The 25,379-nt window shown below is 39.8% G+C and overlaps 1 protein-coding gene across 1 annotated transcript in view; it reads right to left on the reverse strand.

Moving 5' to 3' along the window:
- Nucleotides 1-25,379, reverse strand: part of TDRD7 (tudor domain containing 7) — a 67,435-nt gene that overhangs the window by 10,242 nt on the left and 31,814 nt on the right. Inside the window, exons 7-15 of the mRNA XM_081280034.1 lie at nucleotides 23,408-23,994; nucleotides 20,310-20,496; nucleotides 15,047-15,158; nucleotides 12,874-13,076; nucleotides 11,757-11,891; nucleotides 9,952-10,038; nucleotides 6,830-6,964; nucleotides 4,201-4,311; nucleotides 1,703-2,205 (exon numbers count right to left, since the gene is read on the reverse strand). Of these exons, the coding sequence (XP_081136160.1) occupies nucleotides 1,703-2,205; nucleotides 4,201-4,311; nucleotides 6,830-6,964; nucleotides 9,952-10,038; nucleotides 11,757-11,891; nucleotides 12,874-13,076; nucleotides 15,047-15,158; nucleotides 20,310-20,496; nucleotides 23,408-23,994 (2,060 nt within the window). The remainder of the gene's footprint in view (nucleotides 1-1,702; nucleotides 2,206-4,200; nucleotides 4,312-6,829; nucleotides 6,965-9,951; nucleotides 10,039-11,756; nucleotides 11,892-12,873; nucleotides 13,077-15,046; nucleotides 15,159-20,309; nucleotides 20,497-23,407; nucleotides 23,995-25,379) is intronic.

The raw sequence follows: 25,379 nt of genomic DNA on the forward strand, positions 1-25,379 counted from the left end.
GAATAACTTAACTAGTTAAAGTCCAAGAGTTCTTGGGCAGAACTGTTCAAACCCATAGAGGGTGGGTGGGGAGGCAGAGGGCCCACACTACAGGCCTCCAGTTTATCAGTTCTCCTTCCCTGGTAGCCCCTTTCCTCCAAGTAGAACCTCCCTGCCATCATTAATCTGCTCTTCATGATAGTCAACAATGGTTTGTTTTTAAATGTAACTAAATTACATTGCAAAGAATTCTGATTAAAGCAAACTTACACAAACTGAATTAAACCCATTTATGCTTATGGTTTGTAAATAACATGACATATGACATAGTAAAAATAATTTTTTGAAGATGAAAACCTTGTGACAAGTAGAGTTGTATGCTTTTCAAAATGATAATTATACTTTTCACTTTTGAGAGTTACAAATTAGGTTTTCTCTCCCATGAAAATGACATTTATACATGACTATGTTTGCTATCTTAAGGAATAAAAGTATTTTATTAATTCTTAAAATTAATAATTAAAAAATTGATTAATATTTTAAAATGCTTAAAAAATAAGCAGTATGACTTTTAAACCTGAGCATGGGGTCCCTCTGTGTGTGTGTGTGTGTGTGTGTGTGTGTGTGTTGAGGAGGGGAGACAACTCTTCTTGTTCAGCATCAACATTAAGCTTGTATGTTCCCCTAAGCGGGATGGCATGAGGAAAAGATGGGCTGAGGTGCCATTTCCCAGGGCTTCATGGCATGCACGGACAGAAGAGTGGAGAATGGAGAGCTTGGGCCCCACTGGGATGGAACCAGCACATCCCACGGGACTCAGGGAGGAGAGTGTGGATCCAGGCGTGACAGTATAGGAAAACAGACTTGAGTGTTAAACATGTGTAAGAAGTATGGTTCTCACAGTCCCAAGGCCAAAGAACAGTGATGTAATGCACTGTTCTTCCTTATAAAGGGTGGCACACTGCTAGGAAGAAATGTATAACGTATACTGATCTAGACACATTGAGATTCAACAAGTAATTTCAACAGATTAATTTCTCTTCTAGGAACCTATTCCATAAACATCAGAGATGCAAAGCTTTATTGTTTATAATAATAATCTATTATTACTTATAATAGTGAAAAATCTGAGAGAAAAATCCTACATAACAAAAGAGAAAAATTATGATGTCTCCATGTGACATATTATCATTTGGCCATGAAAAATATTTCTAAAGAAATTCTACCACATGGAAAAATGTTCACGGCATAATGTTGGAGGAAAAGCAGATACAGATTTCTATATAATAATAATATACCAATATATAAATATGCTTATAAAACTAGAAGAAATACATAAATAATTTAGCAACTATTATGTTTAGGTAGCTAATTTTAGTTTCTTATGCTTTTTTATATTTCGTAAATTTTGTATAACATACATTTTACTTTTAAAATAAAAAAGTCAATGAGAAAAATCATTTTCTGGATAAAAGTATTGTGGGAAAACATTTAAACCTTCATTTCCGGTATATAATTAGGCTTTAACAGGAGTATAGTTAACTAGATTTTTAGATAAATGACATTTTAAATATTAGAAAAACTGCACAATTCACTGATTTTAATTCACATTCCAAATACATTTGTGTGGTTCAAAATACCCCTGTTGAGATTAAGAATCCCTGGTATTATGCTACACATTTTTCTTAGGAGCGGAATAAAAAAGCTTTGTTCTAGGACCTACTTATTTTCCACTTTTGCAGCATACACTTGGTCTTTCTCCACCGCTATGTGGCGCTCCTCAGACACACTGTAATACAGAATCATCTCTTCCATCAGCACTTCCAGCTTATGTATCTCCTGCCAAGGCTGGATGACAAAGTAGCCTGGGTGACAGGCCACCGGCACATATACATCCATGTGCTCCCCTGGCTTCGACAAGTGGACAGGAGGTGGCAGTTCTTCCATAGAGAAAGAGCTGGTATGGTCCGCCATGGGCTTTTTGATGACTTCTGGGAAGCTCTTTCTGAAATTCTCTCCAGTGTGGCCTGACAAGGGTGTGTTACCATTTTTGCTGCTGGGAGAGCTGACTGTATTGGATATGGCACTCAAGAACACATCCTTCTGATGCTTCCACAGGTCTGCGTTTGTAATCTGCCGATTAATACTTCGATGAGGATCAGGGAAGTTCTTGGGAGTAAATAAATACACATATGTGATCCCCCTGTTTTCATCCACTTTTGTAACCTTTGGAAAATACAAAGATCAATAAGAAATCCAAATTCACATTGAATTTTGAGAGGCAGTTATAATATTAATCTTAAATATGAAAGCACAGCATTTTGCAAAACATACTGGCTAAAATTCATTTTATTTAAGGTAAGATGAACTGTCTGTCACAGCCTAGCAATAAAAAGAATCAAGTCAAAATAATCTATAAAGCAGCAGCAATCTTATGGAAATGAAAAGCTTTGGGGAAACCTTACCACTTGCTAGACAGAGGTCATTACCACTGAGAAGAGTGGTTCCATACGTCATGATGAGAGCTTTTAAATTAATGACATTCCAAAAAAATAGAATAGCATGGTGAGTTCCCATCACCCAGTTTCAACAATTACATAATCATGAGGATGGCAAAAGCTCTAGTCACCATTCCAGGCTGGTATACCCTTGCTGGAATGGAAAAGAAAAAGCTCGGACATCCCCACACCCGTGAGTCCAATTCCTTGTTTGGACTACTGTACGTCCTCACCCCTTACCCTTGCTACATGGAGAAGAGACCTGGGGAGAGAAGAAAAGAAAGTCCCACCACAGTTTTGCACCTTCTCCCAGAAGACGTTCTGACTCCCCAGCCACCTCTGCTCTTTCTGCTAAGGGGTGTTTGTGCAGGAATACCATGTACTGATAACTGGGACAACACTGCCATGTGTCCCAAAGGCTAGATGACTGTAAATGACTTTCATTATCTTTCATTATCTGGTTTATCGTAGTGAGACACTTCTAGTTGCATCTAATTATCAGACAGGGCTAGAAATGAAAAGGCAGGAACACAGGCAGCGAGAGCAGGAAACATCAGTAAGGCAATCCACAGTATTTTACTTAAAAAAATGTTTTTTTCCCAGTGAGATGATTCCATTTAAAATCATCCTTTGAGGTACTAAAGAGATACTGACTATCAGTTTGTTTTGAGGTACTAATGAGATACTGACTATCAGTTTGTTTGGATATTTATGATACACTAAAAATTTTTATCAAATACCAGAGCCTCAGGAGTTTAACAAGTGGCTTAGAAAAAAATGAGTAGCTGAGAAAACAATATTGTCACATGAAAACTGAAGAATATATAACAGTGTGGAACTAAGTAAGCAGCCACATGGAATGCAACCCTAGGGGAACAGAAAGACAGGGGAATGGTGTTAGCTAGAGTGAATCTGAGATTTCATGCAGACATTTTTTGAGGGCATTGTGTTTATATGTTTATATAAAACAATATCTGCATCAGTTAATAACAGAAAACATCATCTTACATTTATTTCTGCTCTTAGAAATAGGAACAAGGTTTTTCTTTTCTTTTTTGTGGTACTTGGATTGAACCCAGAGGTGCTTTACCACTGAACTATACACCCAGTCCTTTTTTGTTTTTGAGACAGGATCTTGCTAAATTATTGAGGCTGACTTCCAACTTGTGATCCTCCTGCCCCAGCCTCCAAGTTAAGTTGCTGGGATTACAGGCATGTGTCGTCATGCCCAGCATGATTTTTCATTTTAAGATGCAAAAGTGCAGAAAATGAAACAAGAGCTAGTGAAATAAGAAATTTAAATAACCAAAGTTATAAACAAAAGATGTTTATAACCTATTCTAATTTTTAAAAAAGGACGTTTTCAATTATAAGAAACATTTATCAAGAGATATGTCCTTTTGTTGATGACTTAATTCCTTATCACATTACAAAAGTGTAAATAGAGAACCATCTCTGCTATCTTATTAATAATGGGAAAAATTAAATAAATGGTTTAAAAGTAATATCAGGCATACAGGATAACTTCTTAAATAAGAAACAATTAATCCATGAGATATTTTACGGGCTACACATGTAACCAATATTTTGAACATAAAGATGTGTCCAATGTGAAAGCAACAGTTTACAGTAACAAAATTCTTCCACACAAACCACTAGTGGCCCTCTGATCAATGGCTCTAGATCCCTTTCTAGAAGTACCAGGACCAGTAAAATAACTAACCTTAATGCTACAGTCGGAGCAATTCAAAACAGAATCTCTTAACCAGAGCACAGCATCTGGTGTCCACATGCCAATAGATTGCGGAAGATCAGCTAAGCAGCACTTTATAGCCTGTGGGGGAAAAAACACAATGGAAAAGTTAACTTGTACCCAAGAGTAATGTCAGCATTACTTTCCTACAAAAAGATGCTGTCCAGATAGAGGGCAGGTAGTGACCGCCATAGCTCTTGGTTTGAGTGTCGGTCCCTATGTTCCTGGCTCTATTTATGTCACTACTACTACCTTTATTTCTTTTATGAGCCAGGGCCTGCTTATACCAGGCACTTCCCGTCCCACAACACCTCTGCATGGCAGGCACTGGGACACTATTTTATAGACAGTGAGAACTCAGAGAAACTAGCTTGTGGAAGACCACAGAGCTGAGCAGACAGGGTTGGGACACACATCCAGACCTTCCCTCTAAGCTTGACTTAAAAATGAAGTATCTTTTGAAAAAAATACAACTTTTACAAGGATCTTTCAAGAGGCTTCAGCGCTCTATAGTATCTCCTGGGTAACTCGTTGGACCATGTACTTGAGCTCACTTTTTAAAGGATGCCTTGATAAGAACTAGGTGGGACAGGGAAACCTAAAATCCACAGCCATCTCATTTACTCCAAAACTACTGCCTTTCCCCACTTCCCAAGCTTCTGTAGAATGACTGCAGCAGGTAGCAAAAGGTGACCCTGGGGATCCCTTCAGCCTCAGGTGAGCCTTTTTATACCTCTCAGGTTCCTCCTTTCCTCTCTAACCCCTTCTTCTCTTGTCCTTCCCCCTCCCTCCAGTCCAAGCACTCATAGTGCCAGTTGCATGAGGTGGGGAGGGGTCACTCAGGGCGGAGGGAGAGGGCACTATAATATTTGCAGGGGCTGGCAAGTAATGGGGGGAGTATGGGGGGGGGTCCAATGGGCCAGCAAGTTGGCTAACATGGCACTGCCCATAGGGCAGAGGGCTCAATATTGTGTATTACCAAAAGAAAAGACAGAAGTAGGCTTTTGTGTGGAAAAAAAAATCTTAATTTTAAAATCCTGGGAACTAACCTACATGTTTAAATTATGGTAAGAGCCAAGAGCCAAAACACAACATTTTGAATTAATTTTGGCTGACAGACCATTAGTTTGCTACTGTGACTTAAACCTTTTGGGGAGATGCTGTTAGCCAGAGGCTTAGGTTAGCTAGCCTTTAAGGACCGCTCCCACCCCTATCAGTAGTCTTAAAGTTGTTAAATAGTAAATCCAGATAAGATTAACAGAAAAAACATTCAGTACCTGTTGGTGCTACAGCATAACAAAAACTACTGTGTGCCTTTCCGACTGGCAGCAGTGGGCCACAGCCCTCCCTCCCAGGCAGGGAACCCCTGGAGGTAAGGCTAGCCCTGGATGAATGCTTCACCAAGGAGATAAAGAGGCCAGAACTGTTCTAAAGTACAGCAGCACTTAAGGTCTGTCTGCCTCCAATATTATAACTGAGCAAAAGGACTCAGAAAAAGGATTCTGAAAACAGGTTTGAATAAAAGTTAAACATCTGTGTAATAGCTGTTGCTAGAAAAGGCAACGGAGGCCGGAGTGAGAGAAATGCTAAAAGCCATGTGAGGTTTGCACAGCTACTGTTTTATCCACTGAATACTGAGAGCAGGAGGTGTCTTCTAGAAAACACTGTCAAGGTATTTTGCAATTATGGAATACCAAATAGTTCTATTTAAAAAAATACTAATTTTAGGGCTGGGGATGTGGCTCAAGCGGTAACATGCTTGCCTGGCATGCACAGGGCGCTGGGTTCAATCCTCAGCACCACATAAAAATAAAAAAAATAAAGATGTTATGTCCACCGAAAACTGAAAAATAAATATTAAAAAAATTCTCTGTCCTCTCTCTCTTTAAAAAAATACTAATTTTTTGGGGCTGGGGATGTGGCTCAAGCGGTAGCACGCTCGCCTGGCATGCGTGCGGCCCAGATTCGATCCTCAGCACCACATACCAACAAAGATGTTGTGTGCGCCGAGAACTAAAAAATAAATATTAAAAATTCTCTCTCTCTCTCTCCTCTCTCACTCTCTCTTTAAAAAATAAAAAAAAATAAAATAAAAAAATACTAATTTTAATACAAAATACACCACTTCTCCAAAAAGTAAAAAGTGCTGAACAATTTTTCAAGATAATTAAAAATCCTTATCACTTAAAAGTTCAATAAGAGAGGAAAAAGGGCTGACATTAATCTTTTTACTAAAATGTATGGAGGAAGAGTCATAGAAAATGATTAAGTATGAACATCCTGAAACTATAGGAATTGGTATTGGCATCTAACAATTAAAATGGAACCTCCACCTGGACAACACAGCCTAATGCCTCAGTGGACCTAAATGCAAACATTTATCAAACAATACTGTATAAGTATGACTGGGCTTTCTGTCTAAGTCAGCCAAGTTTTACTTCAGAAATGGTAAACAACCACATTTGGATAAATTTCAATTTTCTTACAAATGAGGATTTTGATCATTGGCAAGATCAAAACTGAGAAAGCATCTCATAAACTGATCACAAACACATCCAAACCTCTTCCAGCAAATTTCCAGGCTTAAGGCATATTGTACCTGGGGTGGTATTGCAATCATTTCATGGAGAAATCTAGGTGGAATTTCTCTGAGCTCTGACACTTTTACAGACGTTGCGTTGCCAGAGTCCAGGAACTGAACATCAAGAGCCCGGCTGCTGTGCACATTCGTGATCTGAAATGAGAAAGGTACTGGCTGATTTATTATACTCCAAAGACCAACATTTCCATGCAATTACATTTTATATAATTCAAAACTGCATATTAAAAACAACAAAAACTATGTTATTAATATTTCCTCTTAATTTAAAATGCATTTATTTATCAAGTATTCTTTGAAAGCAAAATTGATTTCAACATCTAGTTTTTAATTCACCTAATCAGTAATAATCAATAAACTAATCATCAGTAAAATTCATAAGGACAGTGGTGTTTACTATTTTCTAATTCCAAGATGTGATTTATTGTAAAATGACTTTATACATTACTAAATATTGCTGATTAGAAGATGTAATCTGTTCTCTAAGATATTAAAATGTGAGGGAATTTACTACTATATTTTAGCAATAGGAAAACAAAGAATGGAGGAAATTCAGAAACAAAATTGTACTCGCATTGGATAAGTACTGTATTTTATTTGTTTATTTTTATGTGGTGCTGAGGATTGAACCCAGTGTGTGCTAGGCAGGCACTCTACTACTGAGCTACCACCCCAGCCTAATACTGTATATTTTTAAAGACACTTTTTATAGCTTTGTCAGAAAAACCTAGTAATTTTTATCATTTTGCTAATTGAAAACCTTTGAAACTCAGAAAGTTTTAGAGAGATAAAACAAATTCCAAATAATTTTAAAAAATGGAGAAATGACAGAGTCAATTACTTCTACAGTAATTGCTTTGTAATTATTTGTGTAATTGTCAAAAATAAAAACATCATTTAACACAGGATCTGCTTCTCATAATTTCTTCCTCCCTAACTTTCTACACATTGCTAAGAGAATACTCAAACCTTCTGCCTACCTCAAACGTAGGCAATACATAATTTGATAACAATACACATAACACCAGACAGTCATACACTAAGAAAGTGTTTTTGTCTAACATGCACAATCCGAATTTAAACAAAGACACTCCAATTGAGAGAGAGTTTACAAAATGATGCTATGTTTAGCAAAGCCATGAATGACAAAGACTGAGCAACTGCAGGTGGGAGTTGACATAACCACCATGCAGTATGAATGTTGACTTGAATCCTGGACCAGAAAAACAACTTTAGTAAGACAACTTGGGAAATGTCAAAAAGTTCTGCAGGTTAGTTAAGAACACTGTACTAACACTGTTAACTTCCTGGTTTTAAAATGATATGATGATCATGTGAGATGTCAGTTGAAGAGTACAAGGTAAATGGGGCCTTTTTGTACTATTTTTGCAATTCTTCAGAAAGTCTGAAATTATTTTTTTAAAGTTTATAAAGAATTTGTATATTTACATATTGTACACAGAGCTTTAAGATATGTACAATGCCACATTCTTTCTAGTGAGTCATGCTTTTGAAGTTTATGGCTAAGCATATAGCACACAAGCCCTGGTCACATAACTTCAGAGCTTGGCCTCCTGACACATTTACATTAATGACAGTAATTACTCCAAAACTGCTTTAATTAATGTAGACAGGCCTGAGTTTTCTTAAAAGGTAAAATCAATTAATTTATTAAAATGTTTCTGTTTTAGCATTTAAAAAAAGGAATAGAGCAATGGTTCTTATCTTTTTTGGGTTGGTTTGAGAATTTTATAAAATTACGCATACTTCCCTTTGCAAATATATAATACGAGTGCACACATATGAACTTTGGATATAATTACAGAAGGGTTCAGGAATCCCACCTCCACACTGAAAGTAGAGGTCCTTGCATCTAGGTTAAGAACCTCTGTACTCAAGGAAAAAAAACAGAAAAATAACATAAAGCTGAGATTTTTGATTTTAGTAATTGGGCAAAATAGATATGGAAGGGAGGAAAAAAGGGCAAGAAGAAAGGAAGATTCAAGAAAAAAAAAATCAGCAACTACAAAAATCTAAGACACACCTTTTAAAAATATAAAAATGATAAAAAAATGTAACTTCCTTTCAAATTTGTAACTAAGCTTAAAATTGCCAGGGACTGGAAATAGATGAATATGTGAATACAGGGCCTCAGACCTGGGCAGGGGGAAAGAAGGGTCTGAGACTCCCCCAGCAAGCCAGATCTCTCAAGGGCTACACCATCAATGGACAGAGACTTTGGAGAACAACTAGGCATTATCTAGTAAAAGCTGAAGCTATGCATTTCCTGTACCCAGAGACTACTTCTAGGTAGATACTCTGCAAGATAAGCATAGGAAGGTTCAGAGCAGTGCTTTTTACAACAAAAAAATGACAAGTAATCTAGATGTTCATCATCAGTAGAAGAAAATAATAATACTGGCATATTCATTTTGTTATATCATACGGTGTGAATGTAGATGGACCGGGGTGCATGCATCAACAGGGGTGAATAACTCACAAACACTGGAAGTGAAAAACATGTTTTAGAAAAATCAACACTTTTTGCTATTTACAGAAAAATTTAAAAATTTATTCATTTAGCCACGTTCATTTTTTACTACATATTCTAAAGACATATTCATTATATAGTTCTTGTATCTAGAACCACAGAATTATATAGTTTATACTAGTTAACAAACTGCTAAACATATATAGTAAAGTATACATGTACAGAAACAAATATATTAAAAGTGTAAAGGAGGGCTGGGGATGTGGCTCAGGCGGTAGCGTGCTCGCCTGGCATGCGTGCGGCCCGGGTTGGATCCTCAGCACCACATACCAACAAAGATGTTGTGTCCGCTGAAAACTGAAAAAATAAATAAAAATTCTCTCTCTCTCTCTCTCTCAAAAAAAAAAAGTGTAAAGGAATGAATAGGAATGAGAAACACCAAATTCAGCTGGTATCTCTCTTGGGCAGGAAAAAAGGGAATGCAAATAGGGAGATGAACCATTCCGGTTGTCTTTTCTTTCATAAACTGGTGATGAGTCCATGTGGCTTATTCCTTTTATTTTAAAATCATGTTTGTATATATGTGAAATGTTTCAGAATAAGTTTTTAAAAAGTCAAGTGATGATTTTACCTCAACTCGTAACCACTTTCCTTTGCAATGGAAGAGGCAGATTTTCCCACAGAAGGGTAATGAAACGAAGCACTCAGACGTCATGTGCTACAAAACAGAAACATAAGATACTTTCATTACTCTTGGCAAAGAGCACATGGCTACACAATTAGAAGAGACACACTGCCAAGGGGTGGGAAGCTGTTTCACCCACATGTAACCCAGACTTCTTGTGAGACCTTTCCTTCCAAGGAGTAAGCCTTGTGGATACAGCAAACATACAAGGGGTACAAGAACTTCTGTCTTGTCATTTGCATGTTTGTTGATGACAGTGGTTTACTCTCCCTGAGTGTACAAGGCTCACAAATCAGCCCTGTTAACATGTTAGCAGAGAGGTCAGCATGATTCATTTAGGCTCTGTCTCCATCACTTACACATTAAGATGGGTGCTGAATCTCACAAAGAGTAGGACAGCAGATGGATGAAAAGTGAGGAGGCTGGGCCAGCTGTCCATAAGGCCTCCTCTTTCCATCTTTTAACATTAAGACTCAACGAATTTAATTCCAAAACAAAAGAAATGTTATCAACACAAATATGTATTACCCATGCCAATGAAATGCCAACAAATTAGGCGTGTAGGTCTTCATCTGCCTCTTCTGCCTGAATGTCTCCTTCTATTCAGGTGAGTGCCTCTGTTGTCTCCAAAGAAAATGCCTTCAGTGGCTCACCAGAGCCCGGAAAATGTCAAGAGTGCTTTTTACCACCACAGGTTATAGGACATTATGCAAATGAGTCAACAGGGACAGCCTCTCTGGTGGTCTCAGATTTCTCCAAGACACGTTAGCCAATTAAACTTAAGTAATGACCTTGAAATAGCTTTACACACACACACACACACACACACACACACACGAATGATATCTGTAACACTGAAGGAGGGGATAGTGATCTGAATATAGATTTAACGTGATTTAGCAAGTATTTTGGAAATATTTATTTTATGTATACATTACTAAATTAGGTACTGTAGGGGATGTAGAAAACTGGCAAGGCACAGTCTCTTCCCCTCAAGAAGCACAGCTAAAATACAAAGCTGAATAGAGTGCTCCAAGTTGCCCAATGCACCTTATAGGTTAGAAGGTAAGGGTTCACTTCCAAGGCAAGGGGGATAGGGCTAAAGTGGCCACAGGGTTTAGTTACTTAGGAATCTCAGCATATTCTGACTATAGTGTTCTAATGGATATGTGGAAACAACTTTTGGAACTTAAAACCTCTACTGATCCTGATTCATAAACACACACACACACACACACACACACACACACACACACACGAATAAAACGGTAAGGAACTTATTAGTAAAATTTAAATTGTAAAACCGCTTTTACCATAGAGAGCCTAGTTAGTGGTGCCTGGGAAGGAATATAAAACTCTCCCCTGAGGGCAGAGTTTTATGGTCCTAAATCCCAAGGTTTCTCCTTTGCTCTAACAGAGTCACGGGCAGCTGCACTGATAGGTCATCAACTACATGTTATAAATAACGAAGTCTTACTATATGCCAGGCACTGTACTAACCAGTAAAGCAGCTATCCACAGGACAATCCCATAGGAACACACTGTCATTATCTCCATTTTAAAATGCAGAATATGGTGGGGTTTTTCTCTTAAAGCTCTGAAGTCTGGGGCTCCTACTTATCTTTCTAGAAATTCTACCTCAAACTATTAAAATTATTCCCATTTCTGCAGTTTAGTGAACTACTTACATGTGTGATTTTAGGACTAATAGTATGTATGTGTGTGTGTGTGGGGGGGATATTATACATTACCTTGCAGTGGAAGTAGTCCTCTAACTTATGCAGAAGGTCATTGAGCTTGTTCAGACCCTTACAAGGCACCTGGCAGTACAGTGTTCCATCAGAGCAAATGTTAGTCACTTTGACATTTGTGTACATGGCATCAACCTGGAACAGATAGAGGCACACCAAGAATGCTTCAGAACAGAATGTTCTTTTCTCCATAAGGGATATTTACCTAAATATCCCATTTAAAAGTTTGTATTTTAAAATCATCTAACTTAGATGACAGTATCAAATAAAATTATTAAATGTAAAAAACTAGAGTTAATTACACTGGATCCTTTTCTTTCCAAAAGGAATACCTAATATACTTGTGTCAGGCACAAACAAGACATTTTGCATCGATTACCACATTCCATTGTCTGAAAGGCTAAAAAGGTAGTTAATTTTGGTTTATTTTTCCCCCCACTTATTTAGAATAAGAATTATCCCATAAACCATGTTTTTGCAACATTCAAAGAAATGAAAATAAAAAACTCTCATAGAACCAATCCCATGACCAGCCTGCTCTCTAACTAGTGATCACAGGTCATGTGAATTTGAACAATTTGAAAAACTATAATTGAGGTAAAGATTTAATTTTAGCCGTTTGTCATCAAATTGTAATAAGAAGACAATTCTCAGTTCTACTTATTCAAACCATTCCCCCAGTGTTTTTATGATGTCTTTACAATGATTATTTAAAGACCTTGTACTTTTCTTCAGGGTAAATGTTTTGTGATTTATTTAAAAGTTTCTTTATTTTGGGGCACTGATGTTCTATGCATTTAAAAATGTTAAAGCAAATAATAATAAATATCTTCATGGATTGAATTTTTCTTTTTTGTATTACTTCCCTTCATTATTTGTGCAGAGTAATTTCATACAAAATTAATATATACTCACTGTAGAAACTGGAAAATAAAAAATCACATTCCTAAGAAATAATTACTATTGACAGTTTTTTCTCTTCCAGGCCCCCCTTCTTTTTTCTCAATATTTATGTTATGTCTGTATTAATCATTAGCCTAAAATCTGTAACATTTTTTTCTGATGATTTTCTCTCTGGTGCATGTGTTTCAGAGGATAAGGGTGGTTAGGGTAGTACCTGCAGGTGAACCTCTAGGGACTTGTCACATATGGCCTTCAGGCAGGTGGCATTGATGTTGATATCATCTTCTCCTGAGGTATCATACAGAACAACCAGGGGAATATCTGCCTTGTCAAGTATCTCCACTGCGAAGATCTTCCCACAGGTTAAAGATTCAACCACCTTCACTAGATCAGAATCGTCGTTTAGAACCTCCAGTCCTGAAAAATAGCAAATGCTGTAACAGGATCATCTAAGATGGAGAAGCTGATTGTGCCTGCTTGGATCACCTACTGGAATTATGAATCCACCACAGAATTGTTAAATTTTATATGGATTCTTTGTTTCACAATCGTATTTTTTTTAAATTTTTTTAGTTGTAAATGGACATAGTACCTTTATTAATTTATTTCTATGTGGTGCTGAGGATGGAACCCAGTGCCTCACACATGCCAGGCAAGTGCTCTACCACTGAGCCACAACCCCAGCCCTCACAATCTTATTTACCTTACTCATCTATAGGTTTTTAAAAGTACAACGTGAATACCCTTTGATACTCTAAGGCTGACAATCTTAAAACAAGATGAAAAACTGATGACCAATCAGAATTTCTCCTTTAGGAGAAACAGCCTTCACTTTATATACAAACACACATTTAAAACAAAGAGACGTAGCCAGGTGTGGTGGTGCATGCCTATAATCTCAGCAGCTGAGGAGGCTGAGTTCAAAGCCAGCCTCAGCAAAAGTGAGGCACTAAGCAACTCAGTGAGACCCCATCTCTAAATAAAATACAAAATAGGGCTGGGGATGTGGCTCAGTGGTCGAGTGCACCTGAGTTAAATCCCCGGTGGCCCTCTTGCCAAAACAAAACAAAACAAAACAAAAAACAGATACTAGAGCACATTGGAAGCTATCGATGTATCTCCATGTACTTGTATAATGTCCTTCTTAAAAGTCTACCCTTGATTTCTTCCATTTTTCTAGTTAAATAAATACAATTGCTTTTTTCTTATAAAATGAAGACATATTTATTGGAAATTGATTCAATAATTCTTCTCTCTTGTCATTCCTTCTTTCATTCCTGTACACTATTATAACCCTGAGGATACAGAGTCCCTTCGGATTTATCAAAGAACAATTAAGTGTTTTATATAACTTAGGTATTAGGTAAATTTTGTTGTAGTCCAATTGCTCTTCCAGTTCTCTGAAAACTGCAATTCAATATAGTGTACATATGACAACTTAAGTTCATCTATTAAACTAATCAGCTCATCACTTCCCTAATTATAATATAATATCTATTTTTGTATTTTCCCCTTTAAATCCATTAGCTAAAATTCACAGGCCCCTCCTGTGCTTCACTCTCCTATTCTCTAGACACACTGTAGCTTTACTCAAACCTTTCACTTCAGCATCCTACATCTTGTCCTACACTCTTAATATGGTTTCCAACAGGTCCTGAAGATACTGTGGTTGGTCTCACAGAGTCAGACCTGGCTCCTGTGATATAAGGACCCACCCTTGCCGGGAGGGGCACTTCTTTAGAGAATTATGATCACTTTTCCAATAGTGTGCAAGCCTTCCTGGCACAATATATATTTCCATTAACCTTACCAATGTGCTCTCCAGACCTTAAGTGTTCCCTACTCTGTCACTCACACATATACCTCTGTGCTTCCATAAGGAGGAAAGAAAAGAACAGTGATTTATTGACTATGCAAGAACCTGCAAAAGAGCTGCAGCCAAACTCAGCCTGGGCTTGGGGGGCACATACTTGCGGTCTCATCTCCACAGTCCATCTCCCTGGGAAAGGGGCTGAGGGTCACCTCAAGACACATGGTGCAATGGGATTGAAAGTGATCAAACCCCACGGTATAGGGCCTCTCCTCGTTATTACTAAGGTGATTAGGACAAAAAACCCCTTTCAGATGGCCAGCAAATATTCTAATAATAAACATAGTATAATACGTTATATAATAAAAAATACAATGCAGTGGATTTTATATGTATCATAAAATAAAAATATAATATTTTCATAATGACCACATCTTAAACACATAACACATTAACATGAGTGCATTTAAACCTTTCAAGAAATAACACTTTATAACACTTTGAGATACAGAGATTATTTCAGCATTTAACAACAAAAATTAGTGGTGATAAGCTACCAAAACGGAAAGCACCTTACCTGCCAGTTTACACTTTGTAGCTTGGAATGCGAGTGAACAGAACTTTGGGTTCAATTTGTATGCTTTGCTCTTTTCAACATTTTCACTAAAGCCATAGTCGACGTAGCATACCTAATGATAAACAGCAACCACCATGACGTTTAGGTTCTAAGTTCTTTATCCTCACTTAAAAACAAAACAAAACTTTGATACATTTAACTGGCTCCATTTTATGCCACAATCAGCAGGAAGTGGTTTGCAGACAGATGCTCCCTAAAAAGAAGCCTCGAGTGGGCTCAGGACATTGGGTTGCTAGTTTTAATCTTGGATGGCACCCACCCCCCACCAAGCACATGTGTTGATGGCTTGGTCTCCACCACAGCAGTGTTTAGAGGCAGGGCCTTTGGGAGATGACTGGATCATGAGGACTATGACCTGATAAATGGATTAATCCACTTATGGATTCAAAGCTTAATGGGCTATTGGGGGTGGTGAAAACTTCAGGAGTTGGAGCCTACTTGGAGGAAGGAGGTCATTGCAGGAACCCTTGAAGGGTATTTTGTCCCTGGCACCTTCTCTTTTTCTCTCTACTTCCCTGCTGCCATAAGTTGAACAGCTTTGCCCACCCACATCCTGCAATGATCTATGCCTTACCACAGAACAACAGTTAGGGCCAAGTGACTATGGACTGAAACTTTTGGAGCCACGAGCCAAATAGATCCTTCCTCTAAGTTGATTATCTCAGGTATTTTGCCATAGCAACAGAAAGCTAACTAACATACAGGGCTCTTGGTTCCAGCCCCAGTCTGTTACTAAGCCCCTTCCTCAATGGGAAGAACATGGACAACTCTAGGCCTTGCTGACACTGGTATCTCGGCAGCACACTTATCTGGTTCTGCCAACTCTACCGCCCTCCCTTCCCCCACCTTCGTTCATGTTCCAATGCTAGCTTAATCTTAGTCTTCCTCCTGTTCCTTGGGTAGCAGCAGTTGTTCCCAGAGAGGGTAGCACATCAGAGTCTAGATCCCCAAAGCAGTATTTTTGACAGCTTTGCTCTCATTATTTACCAATGTGCTCTCCAGACCTTAAGTGTACCCTACTCTGTCACTCACACATACACCTTTATGCTTCCATAAGGAGGAAAGAAAAAAACAGTGATTTATTGACTATGCAAGAACCTGCGAAAGAGCTGCAGCCAAACTTAGCCTGGGCTTGGTGGGGGGGGGGGTTTATGTAAATGGACATAATACCTTTATTAATTTATTTCTATGTGGTGCTGAGGATGGAACCCAGTGCCTCAGCCACTGTGCTTCCAGGGCCTGAGATGTTTCTGTCAATGACAGCAATGATATCATGACCAGACAACATGAAATTCTACACTGGAAAAATATATATTCTTGTTTGGTTCAGGGATGTGAAGCTGGGTTCAACCTTCATCCAGCTCAGCAAGGCTTGTTGTACATATTTGCCACAGTTCTGTGTTTTCAGGACTCCTCCTCACAATCAGCATAGATCAGTAAAAGCCTAAATGCTATTTTTAGTGTATATATAGAACTTTCTGTTGACAAGGACCACATAAACCAAAGCCTTTTAAAAATCTAGATATATTAAATTGAATGATAACTAAGAATCTGAAAGTGTTGAAAACCTAGCAAGCTTCTCCAATTAAAGTAGATGCGTAGATGCTTTTTTTTTTTTTTTTTTTTTTTAAGTAAAACAAAAGAACAAAAACTGGGACAGAGGCTTGGCAGAAAAACAAAGTGAACAGGCTAGCTTCTTGGCACCTAGATCATGGCACAAATCAAAACTTCTCTCCAGCAGTGAGTCTAAGGAAAAAGAGAGGAGGCAGAGAAACTGCTAACTCTTTCCTGGACCATGTGGTAAGTGGGGCTGTGGCTGGTCTGTCCCCTGTGGCAATGCTTCTTAGAGTCCACACTTGATTCAAGGCTGCCGGGGGGGGGGGGGGGGGGGGGGGGGGGGCAGAGCGCTGGTGGCCCAGAGTGCTGGCAGGGTCGCCATAGCAGGTGGCTAGCCATTTAAGTGTACAAGTTCATCTCTCCCCTTCTAAATTAGCACCTGTTCTCGCTTCTCATAGACCTCAGGAGCCAGGCAGCTTTCACTTCCTTTAATAGCTATAGCCACACACAACTTGGATTCTGTTCTTCCCAGACCTGAAATGGAGATAGTGTGGTCTGACTATAGGACATACTTTTGAGAGCATGACTCCTGGGAAATTCAGGATGTATTCTCAGCAAGCAAAAGATTTCTCCAAACTTTTCAGAGTGTTTCTGTAATGTCTGTGGCTTGCTTCTTTTTTTCATTCTTATATTAAAAAAAATTGTAGTGCCATGTCTTTATTTATTTTTATGTGGTCCTAAGGATTCACACATGCTAGGCAAGTGCTCTGCCACTGAGCTACAGCTCCATCCCTTTCTTGTATTTGAATCATGATAACATGTATTTGTATGGTAGCCACAGTTTATAAAGCACTTGGCCCTGGATGGCCCTGCGTGACTGTCACCACACTCTGCCCTGTATCCTGTGCTCTGCAGTTTCTAATGCCCTGGGAGGAACACCAGCAAGTTCACAAAGTTCAGGTATCTGGCTCTGTTTGTGGTTCTCTGGCACCATCAAGTGGCCACAGGTCTTAAAGCCCCACTTGAGAGTCCTGTTCCTCCTATCCGCCAAGGACCTCGCAGTCAGACAGCAAGCCAAGAGCTGCCAAGCCGAGTGCAGCTCCAGAGAAACAAAGTTCATGTAAAATAGTTAGGGCTTCTCCAGATAATGGGAGAAATCAGTCAGCGCCACCAGGAGGTAGGGAATGAGATGAGTCAGGTTTGCTACAACCATCGCTGACTTAGAGCATGCTACTGTCCAATACAGAGTTACTTTTTCCTGTTTCTAACAATCCCCTCTCAGTAGATTGTAGAGTGGGCATGTCCTAGTGGAATATCTGCATTATTTATTGTAAATACTGTTGCACTGTTAATGTGACACCAGGACTTATGCAGTTCTTCTCGTCATAAGAAATCCCTATCCCTTAACATGGACTAGCTTCCACTGAACTCCCTAAGGACAGGAGGAGAGAAATGGCCAGAGGTATAAGCTTATCTAGCAAAGTTTGGGGATGGTTACCCCTTATCAACTAGAGACCCAGAGGAATAGAGGGACCCAGACATGGGCACACAAATACAGGCAGGCAAGAGCCCATACTACAAACATAAACTCTTTGCTTTCTCTAGTCCAGTGACCAACTTGGTCCTTAGCTTTTTCCAGATTTTTCTTTTAAAACTTATCCAAGTATAATTTACACTGAATAAAAGATATTAGAAGTATGTAGTCTAATTTGACCAATGAACAGTCCATAGAATCACTACCATAATCAAGATACTTCTTCTCACTGCCCCCACAGGGCTCCCTCTTCCCCTTGGCAACCAGTTCCTTTCCATTTCGGTCCCAAGCAACCACTGTTCAGATTTTATCACTGCAGATGAAGCTGACCTGTTCTTAGATGTCACTTACATGGACTTACGCAAGATTTATCCATGTCATTATAAATAATTAATATTATAAATATTAATGCTTCATTCCTTTGATTTTTAAAAAAATTTTTTAAAATATTTGTTTGTATGTGGTGCTGAGGATCGAACCCGGGCCGAACGCATGCCAGGTGAGCGCGCTACCGCTTGAGCCACATCCCCAGCCCATCATTCCTTTGATTGTTAAATAGTATTCCATTGTATAAATTAACTATAACTTTATAACTTGTTTATGTATTCACCTGTTGGTGTTGTTCCAGATTATTAATAATAAAGCTGTGGCAAACATGTATAACAAGCCTTTTTGTGGGCCCATGTTTTCATCTCTCTTCTATCAAATGCTCAGAGGTCATATGAAAAGTCTTCAATTGCCAATCAGTGTTATAGTTTCAGATTTTTAAAATCAGTCAAATTTCTTAAAAAGTTGTGTCTCTAAAGATTAAATTAAGGAATTTTCTAAATTTCTCTATGAATGGGAATGTGGCTACTGGCTGGACAGTACTTCTGGACAGGGCCAGGGCCTCTCTTACTTATGGAACAAACTGGGTATGAAGCACCAAGCTTCCCTCCCTGCCCTCCTGCTGTGTGTGGGCAGGAGTTGCAGCAGGGAGTAATTGGTGGACCAGAGCCTGGTTCTGGGGTGGGCTGTTTGCACTCAATGGTACACATGGATTATGGCCAGAGGGTGAAATGGCAAATGGAATTTGGTTTTAAACTGTGGAATAGGGGTTGCTGAAACAGAATCGGGCTTTCCTGTTTGCAAATCCAGAGAGAACCCTAAGATCTCTAGACACATTCCCCTGACAGCCTGAGAGTCTTCCACTCAAGCAGAAGGAACTGTGAGACTGGGAGGCGAGGAGCACCTGCTCTCAGGCAGCACGGTGACACACAGAAGTCTTGAAGTGCATTTTCGCTTAACAAAAAGGAGACATCTTAACAATCAAGAAAGAAAAGGTCCTCTTCTCCTCTTCCAGATTCTCCAGAACTTAGAGGCCTCTCTGCCTGATAGATCCAGGAGGCAGCCCTATTCAAAGGATAATTTCCAAATAAAGTTTTTACCAAGAAAGGAAGACATGACACAGTAAAAACAGCAGACAGTGATCACGATACAGCAGAGATCCCACGTAGTTCCTCTGCACACTGTATGGGGAGCTGTGAGGCCGAGGCACCACAGCCCTCAGGGAAACCGGGACTGTGGGCGAGAGAGTCCTGTTTCTCTGACCCTACATTGAGAGTGAGAAGAGGCAAGGGGCAGAGGTGACCCGAGATGTGGCCAGGCTGGAAGTCAAGGAGCCTGCTGATGGCGGAGGGCAGTGAAGGAGCCCTCTGACCTTTCCAAGAGGACTGAGAGGGTGACCCTAGGAGCAGCTCCTGAGAATTGCAAGAGTTCTCGCTAAGAGGGAGAGGAAGAGTGGCAGCTCTCTGATCATTCCTTGAAGAGCTGCCCAGAGGGGGTCAGTATGGGGAGAGAGCATACACACCTTTTCCTGATGAGACGGTGGGTTCTGTGTATCCTTTTCATGTGCTTTATTTGTTTTGTTAGCAAACTCCTGAGACATAACATGCCTACCACTGACTTAAAAGCTGACAGGGATAATCTTTTACTGACATTACTTTTTCAACTTCCAGTGGAAACTATGTAGGATTAGATTGGAAAGGACATAAAATGAGAAGCAACATTTATATCTGAAACAGAATAAGGTGTGTGTCCCTGTGATGCCATGACACAGCAGACGGTGCTTGCCTTTAGCTTGCTCTCCTCTACTGAGATGATCTGTGCACGTAACCAAGCATCTTCCTCAGCATTGACTGCCAGCAGCTGCCCAACGTGCACGGCCTGGACTGGGGTGACATTAGGGTTCTTACTGTAATACTCCTTCATCTCATCTTCCATTAACTCCTGAGCAGCAGAGTAGTCTTTGCCCACATACCTGTATTAGTAAAAGGAAGAGAACATGAATGAAGCAACTCAGTGGGAGGAAAACTACAGGAATTCATTTAGTGTCACTCTGCTTCTTCTGCTGCCATCATTGGTTCCAGTCTCAGACTTGTTTATACCAATGGTGGAGGCAAGGCAGGAAACACTTATCCCCTGGTAAAGCAAGTTTAGAGTATTATGGGGATCACACAAAACAAGACTGAGGTCCAACCCACCATGAGATGGGGCAGATGTTCCACAACCATCCAGAGAATCAGAGGATATAACAGCCCAGAAGAGGCCCCAGGGAGGACAAGGCTGGGGAAAGACCTGAGGGATGAAGAGAGGAAGAGATGTGGAAAACAGACACTAAGGGAAGCCAAGGAAGTGGGGATCACCCTCAGAGCTCCACTAAGAGTGTTGGGGATCTGTGTCCAATATTGAGAAGAGAATCTACCAGAAAGTTCTGCCCCCTCTAAGGCTGGCTCTGAACCTCACACTCTGCAAAGCAATGAAACTTTACTAAGAAAAAAAAGCCTAGGGTAGGAACTAGCACATGCTAGTCCCTGGGCTCCAACACACAGCCTTGAACATACTGAACACAACAATATGACACACTGCCCCCAACTTAGTGAACAAATCACAACAAAATATTGAGTTTTGACACTCTCAAAAGAGGTGAGTGTATACTCTAAAAGGTCTACTTTCTGAGAATTATTTCTAGTATTATTTTCAGACATGCTCTAGCCCTTTCTACAGCTTTCCAGCATTGACAACTTCAGTCACCTTGTCCCAGTTTATGTCTCAAAACATACTAGCTTCTTTTCTGCCACAAGCAGGCTATTGTTTCTTGCCTTCATTAAAGGCCTCGTTCCAAGATATAAAACCTAGAAAATCAATGTGGATAATGAAACAGGAGCTATCCCAGACAGGAGATGGAGCCTTTTAACCACAAAAGGAGGCTGGGGCACACCACATCATAGTTCTTTGTACTGTTCCCAGTTTTTATTTATTGAGCTTTGCAGATGTTAAGGTGCTGCCTGGAATGCAGCTATACCCTGAGCTCTGGGAGGTCTGCAGTTCTGCCTAAGTACCCATTTCCTGGAGTCTCAAGGGTCTTGGTAGCACTGCTCCAGCCCTGGGAGCTCAAATGGCAGAGCCTGGGCTGCAGCCCTGAGGTGGCAGTCTGCCTGGTACAGGCTCCTGTAGGGAAGAGGGAGGCAGGGAGAAATGCAGGTGCTCTCTGTGGCAGCGAGGAGAGTAGGATAGCTACATGGCTGGGTTGAGGATAGAGAATGAGAGTGAACAATGACAAGATTACCTTAGCAAGGAGGCACATAGACAAATTTTACAAATTGTTTACAAGTTTTACAAAGTTAATTTCTGAGACTGGAGACAAAGATTCCCATATTTGACCTCGGGATTCTGCTAAAGCACCCCTTGAGGACCTTTATGAGTCAGAAGCCCATCTTTCAGGGCCTACTTACTGACTGCCTAGCTGAAGAAGATGGGGTACAACAGGGTACAGTCTGGTCAGGGTCTGCCAACTCTTAAGGAGGGGGACCAATGACCTAGGGTCAACCTAACAGTAAATATGACCTATCATGCTTGCTGGTTGCCAGCTGTCCTGCTGAACACAGACTCCAGGATTTGAATTTACATTGGACAAAGAAGTTTAAGTAATCTGAAGACCCTGGAACTAATAATCCTGGAATAGTTTGGAACCCTCAATTAATGTCTTAGAACTGATCCAGATTCCTGCCAACCTTTCCTTAGTAATGTCAGAAATTACAATTGACCAGCCCAGCACTGGATGATCTCTGACAATGGCACCAATGATTACTGGTAATAGATACCAAAGAACCCTGTTGTAAGTAGGTTTAAGTTTTCTTTACAACATCAAATAGTAAACATTAGCAATTAGCCCCTTGACATCTTTACCTCAATCTATTAGTGGACCATAATGGCACTCCCTAGCCTTCCCTGAGCTATGTTTATCATCAGGCCATACCACTCCCAGAATAAACACTTTATATGGTCACTACCCCTGTATAAAACAAGCCCTCTCTAAAGTTGCTTCTAGTTTGAGCATCCCAAGAAACTGGGTCACACCATTATCAACTCAAGACTCAGATTATTCATAGAAAGCAAGAGTTTTTATAATTTTTAGCTCTTCTTTTATTGAGGGAGTTTGGTTTTGGTGGTCTTTCTTTGGGCTTTTCCCACTTGGCCCCTAGTATCTGGCAGCTCAAACCACAGGGCCATTTGGGCTGAAGGAACCTGGATTCTGTTCTGCTTCAGCCTTTTCCTCACCTGCCAGCCACAGCTATACCCTGGGCTGGTGCTCCAGAGCTTCACCACAGAGGCTCCCATTCTTTTTCCTGAGCAGGAAACTGAAAATTGTAATCACTCTAGACTTTCCATGTATTGTACAGTTTCTCCAAAGTCCAAGGTGAGTGCCTGGAGCTGAGCTGTTTTTTGTCATTCCAGTTATCATCAGCCACTTGGGGATTGACTCCTCCTCCCTGGCAATGATACTGAAAGGCTCATGTTGCCAGAGCACCTCTGGGTCCAAGGGCTAATGGTGCTGCTTAGCTATTCTGACTTTTAGGAAATGCTACATACCATAGACCCTGATGAAATGATACTACCCAGTTGGGGGTGGGGGTTGCTTTTCCTATGAACTAGAATGCTTTTGACACTGAATTTTTTTCAAGCTCATTTTTATCATCCTGATTTTTTAAACGGTTGGTCATCATTTCTCATAAGAATAGTTGTATGTTTTGAAATTTAACAAATATGTTATTATACTTCACTATAACTCTAGAAAACTAAGAATGCGTTATCTTTCCTCTGATCCCCGGCATCCACAAGCACAGTCAACAGTACACAAGCATCCTAAAGAATCAGAAAATGCAACTTGCCTGATGACCACTTCATTTGTGTTGCTCAGTTCAACCACCAACACAGACGGGGATGCCTCGGTCGGAATCACCAAAGGAGGGACTGTTATGTCCTCCATGAAGGTTTCAGAACTTTCAGCAATGTTTTTTTCTAACTGCAAATATTCTTGTTCAATCATAGTCTTGATATCATAATCGCCTTGTGCTTGCCCTTCATCCTTTAGGATCTGGTCGGTGGGTGATGGAAGTTTAGCATAGAGAATGGCCTTCTGGGGATTTCCAGAAATGTAGTCTATGGTACACACATCAGAAAGCAAGGCAAGATTTTTTAAGGCATCCTCAGGGAATTTTACTTTGTACACGTCCTCAAATGCTTTGGGGAGTGCACTAGCCCAAAGGCCACTGGTGTATTTCACCAGCAGCTCTGCCACTTTCTCTTTGATGTCCATTGGCATGACTGCTCCACTTCCTTTCAATGGTGGTGTGTGTTTGGGAGCAGGTAGTGGGGATGGAAGCACTTTTTCAGTGTCCTGTTCACTTCTCAAAAGCTGCTTTCTCTTAGCTGGATAAAGAAGTGAATCTTGACCACCACTGCAAGGTTTTTCCACCTGAAAATTTTAAAGAAAGTAAAGGACTGACATTTCAATGACTATAACTATTTGAAAACACATTAGTGCATGTTATATTTGTTTGCAATGTTGTTTTCAATCGGATCACACATAAAAGCATGCATTTTATTCTTCTCAGTTACTATGATTTTAATGCATTGCCTTCTCCTGAAAATAACATGAGCCCTGTTCCGTAAATAACAATGAAAATAAAATAGTATTAATTTCCCTTATGAGGCATCCAGTCTTCAATTGCCTAGGAAACCATGAGTGCTTCTGCCCTGTTTTAAGTGTTCTGCTCATTTGGCTTTTCTGCCAAATTCAAAGCAACAGCTTACAAAATGGACTGAATCCAAGGTGAAACGAAGCTATGAACAGGTATCATCACTGTCCAGATTAAACCACTGGGAAGAACATCAGGAAATATTAAGACAAAATAGGAATGCTCTCTGTCTTCTTTCTATAATATCCCAAGACAACCCTCAACTTTTCATTATTTAGAAAAAGATGCCCCAAAGACAAGGTACAATTTTTTACAATCACCGTAGCGTAACACAAAGTTAGCTGAAAGTGCTGTCACTACAATGAACAAGTGATTTGTATGCCATCCAATTTCTAATTTTATGTGCATACCATGTGTGAGGTCAGAGCTTGATACATCTTTTTTATGTAATAAAGATAAGGAAACTGATGTATGACTTCATTGTTTTAGTTCTAGACCTTTCTACTGCTAGTCCAGGGGCTGGCAAACTACAAACTACAGCTTGGCTAGCAATGATTTTTATATTTTTAAAAGGCTGAAAAAAATCAAAAGAATTATTATTTCATGATGTGAAAATGATAGGAATTTCAGTGTACACGAAATCTTGCTGAAGCACTCTCATGCCCATCGGTCTATTACCTGTATTTTGCACTACAGCTGCACAACAGTTGTGACAGCCTGTATGATGTGTGATAGCTGCACAGCTCTAAGACATTCTAGAGCCTGAAAAACCTAAGACAGTTACTATCTGGCCCTCTATAAAAACAGTTTCTTAAACCCTGTATGAGGGAGGCCATTAGACTGAAGTTAATATTCATTGCCTTCTGAAATATTCATATTTTATCAGGTCCTATTCGGCTATTCCTTAGCTACAGTTTAAGCCCTGAGGAAGATCCACCAGGGTAATAACACAAACCTAGGGGAAATCCCACCCTCCCAAAAAAGAGTATTTAAGGATGCTGAGTGGGCAACTTTTAGTAAACTTTTAGTAAATGCTGAAACCATTCACTTCTCCTTACAGCTTACAAAGAACACAGATGTGCCTGTGCAAAGAAAGATATCACCTTGTCACCAGAAAAGTGCTTTAATAGGTCAAAAGGCACAACTTGATATTAAAAGATTC

This window comes from Spermophilus citellus, assembly GCF_964194105.1.
Source record: "Spermophilus citellus genome assembly, chromosome: 2".
In the NCBI taxonomy this organism is placed as follows: domain Eukaryota; kingdom Metazoa; phylum Chordata; class Mammalia; order Rodentia; family Sciuridae; genus Spermophilus; species Spermophilus citellus.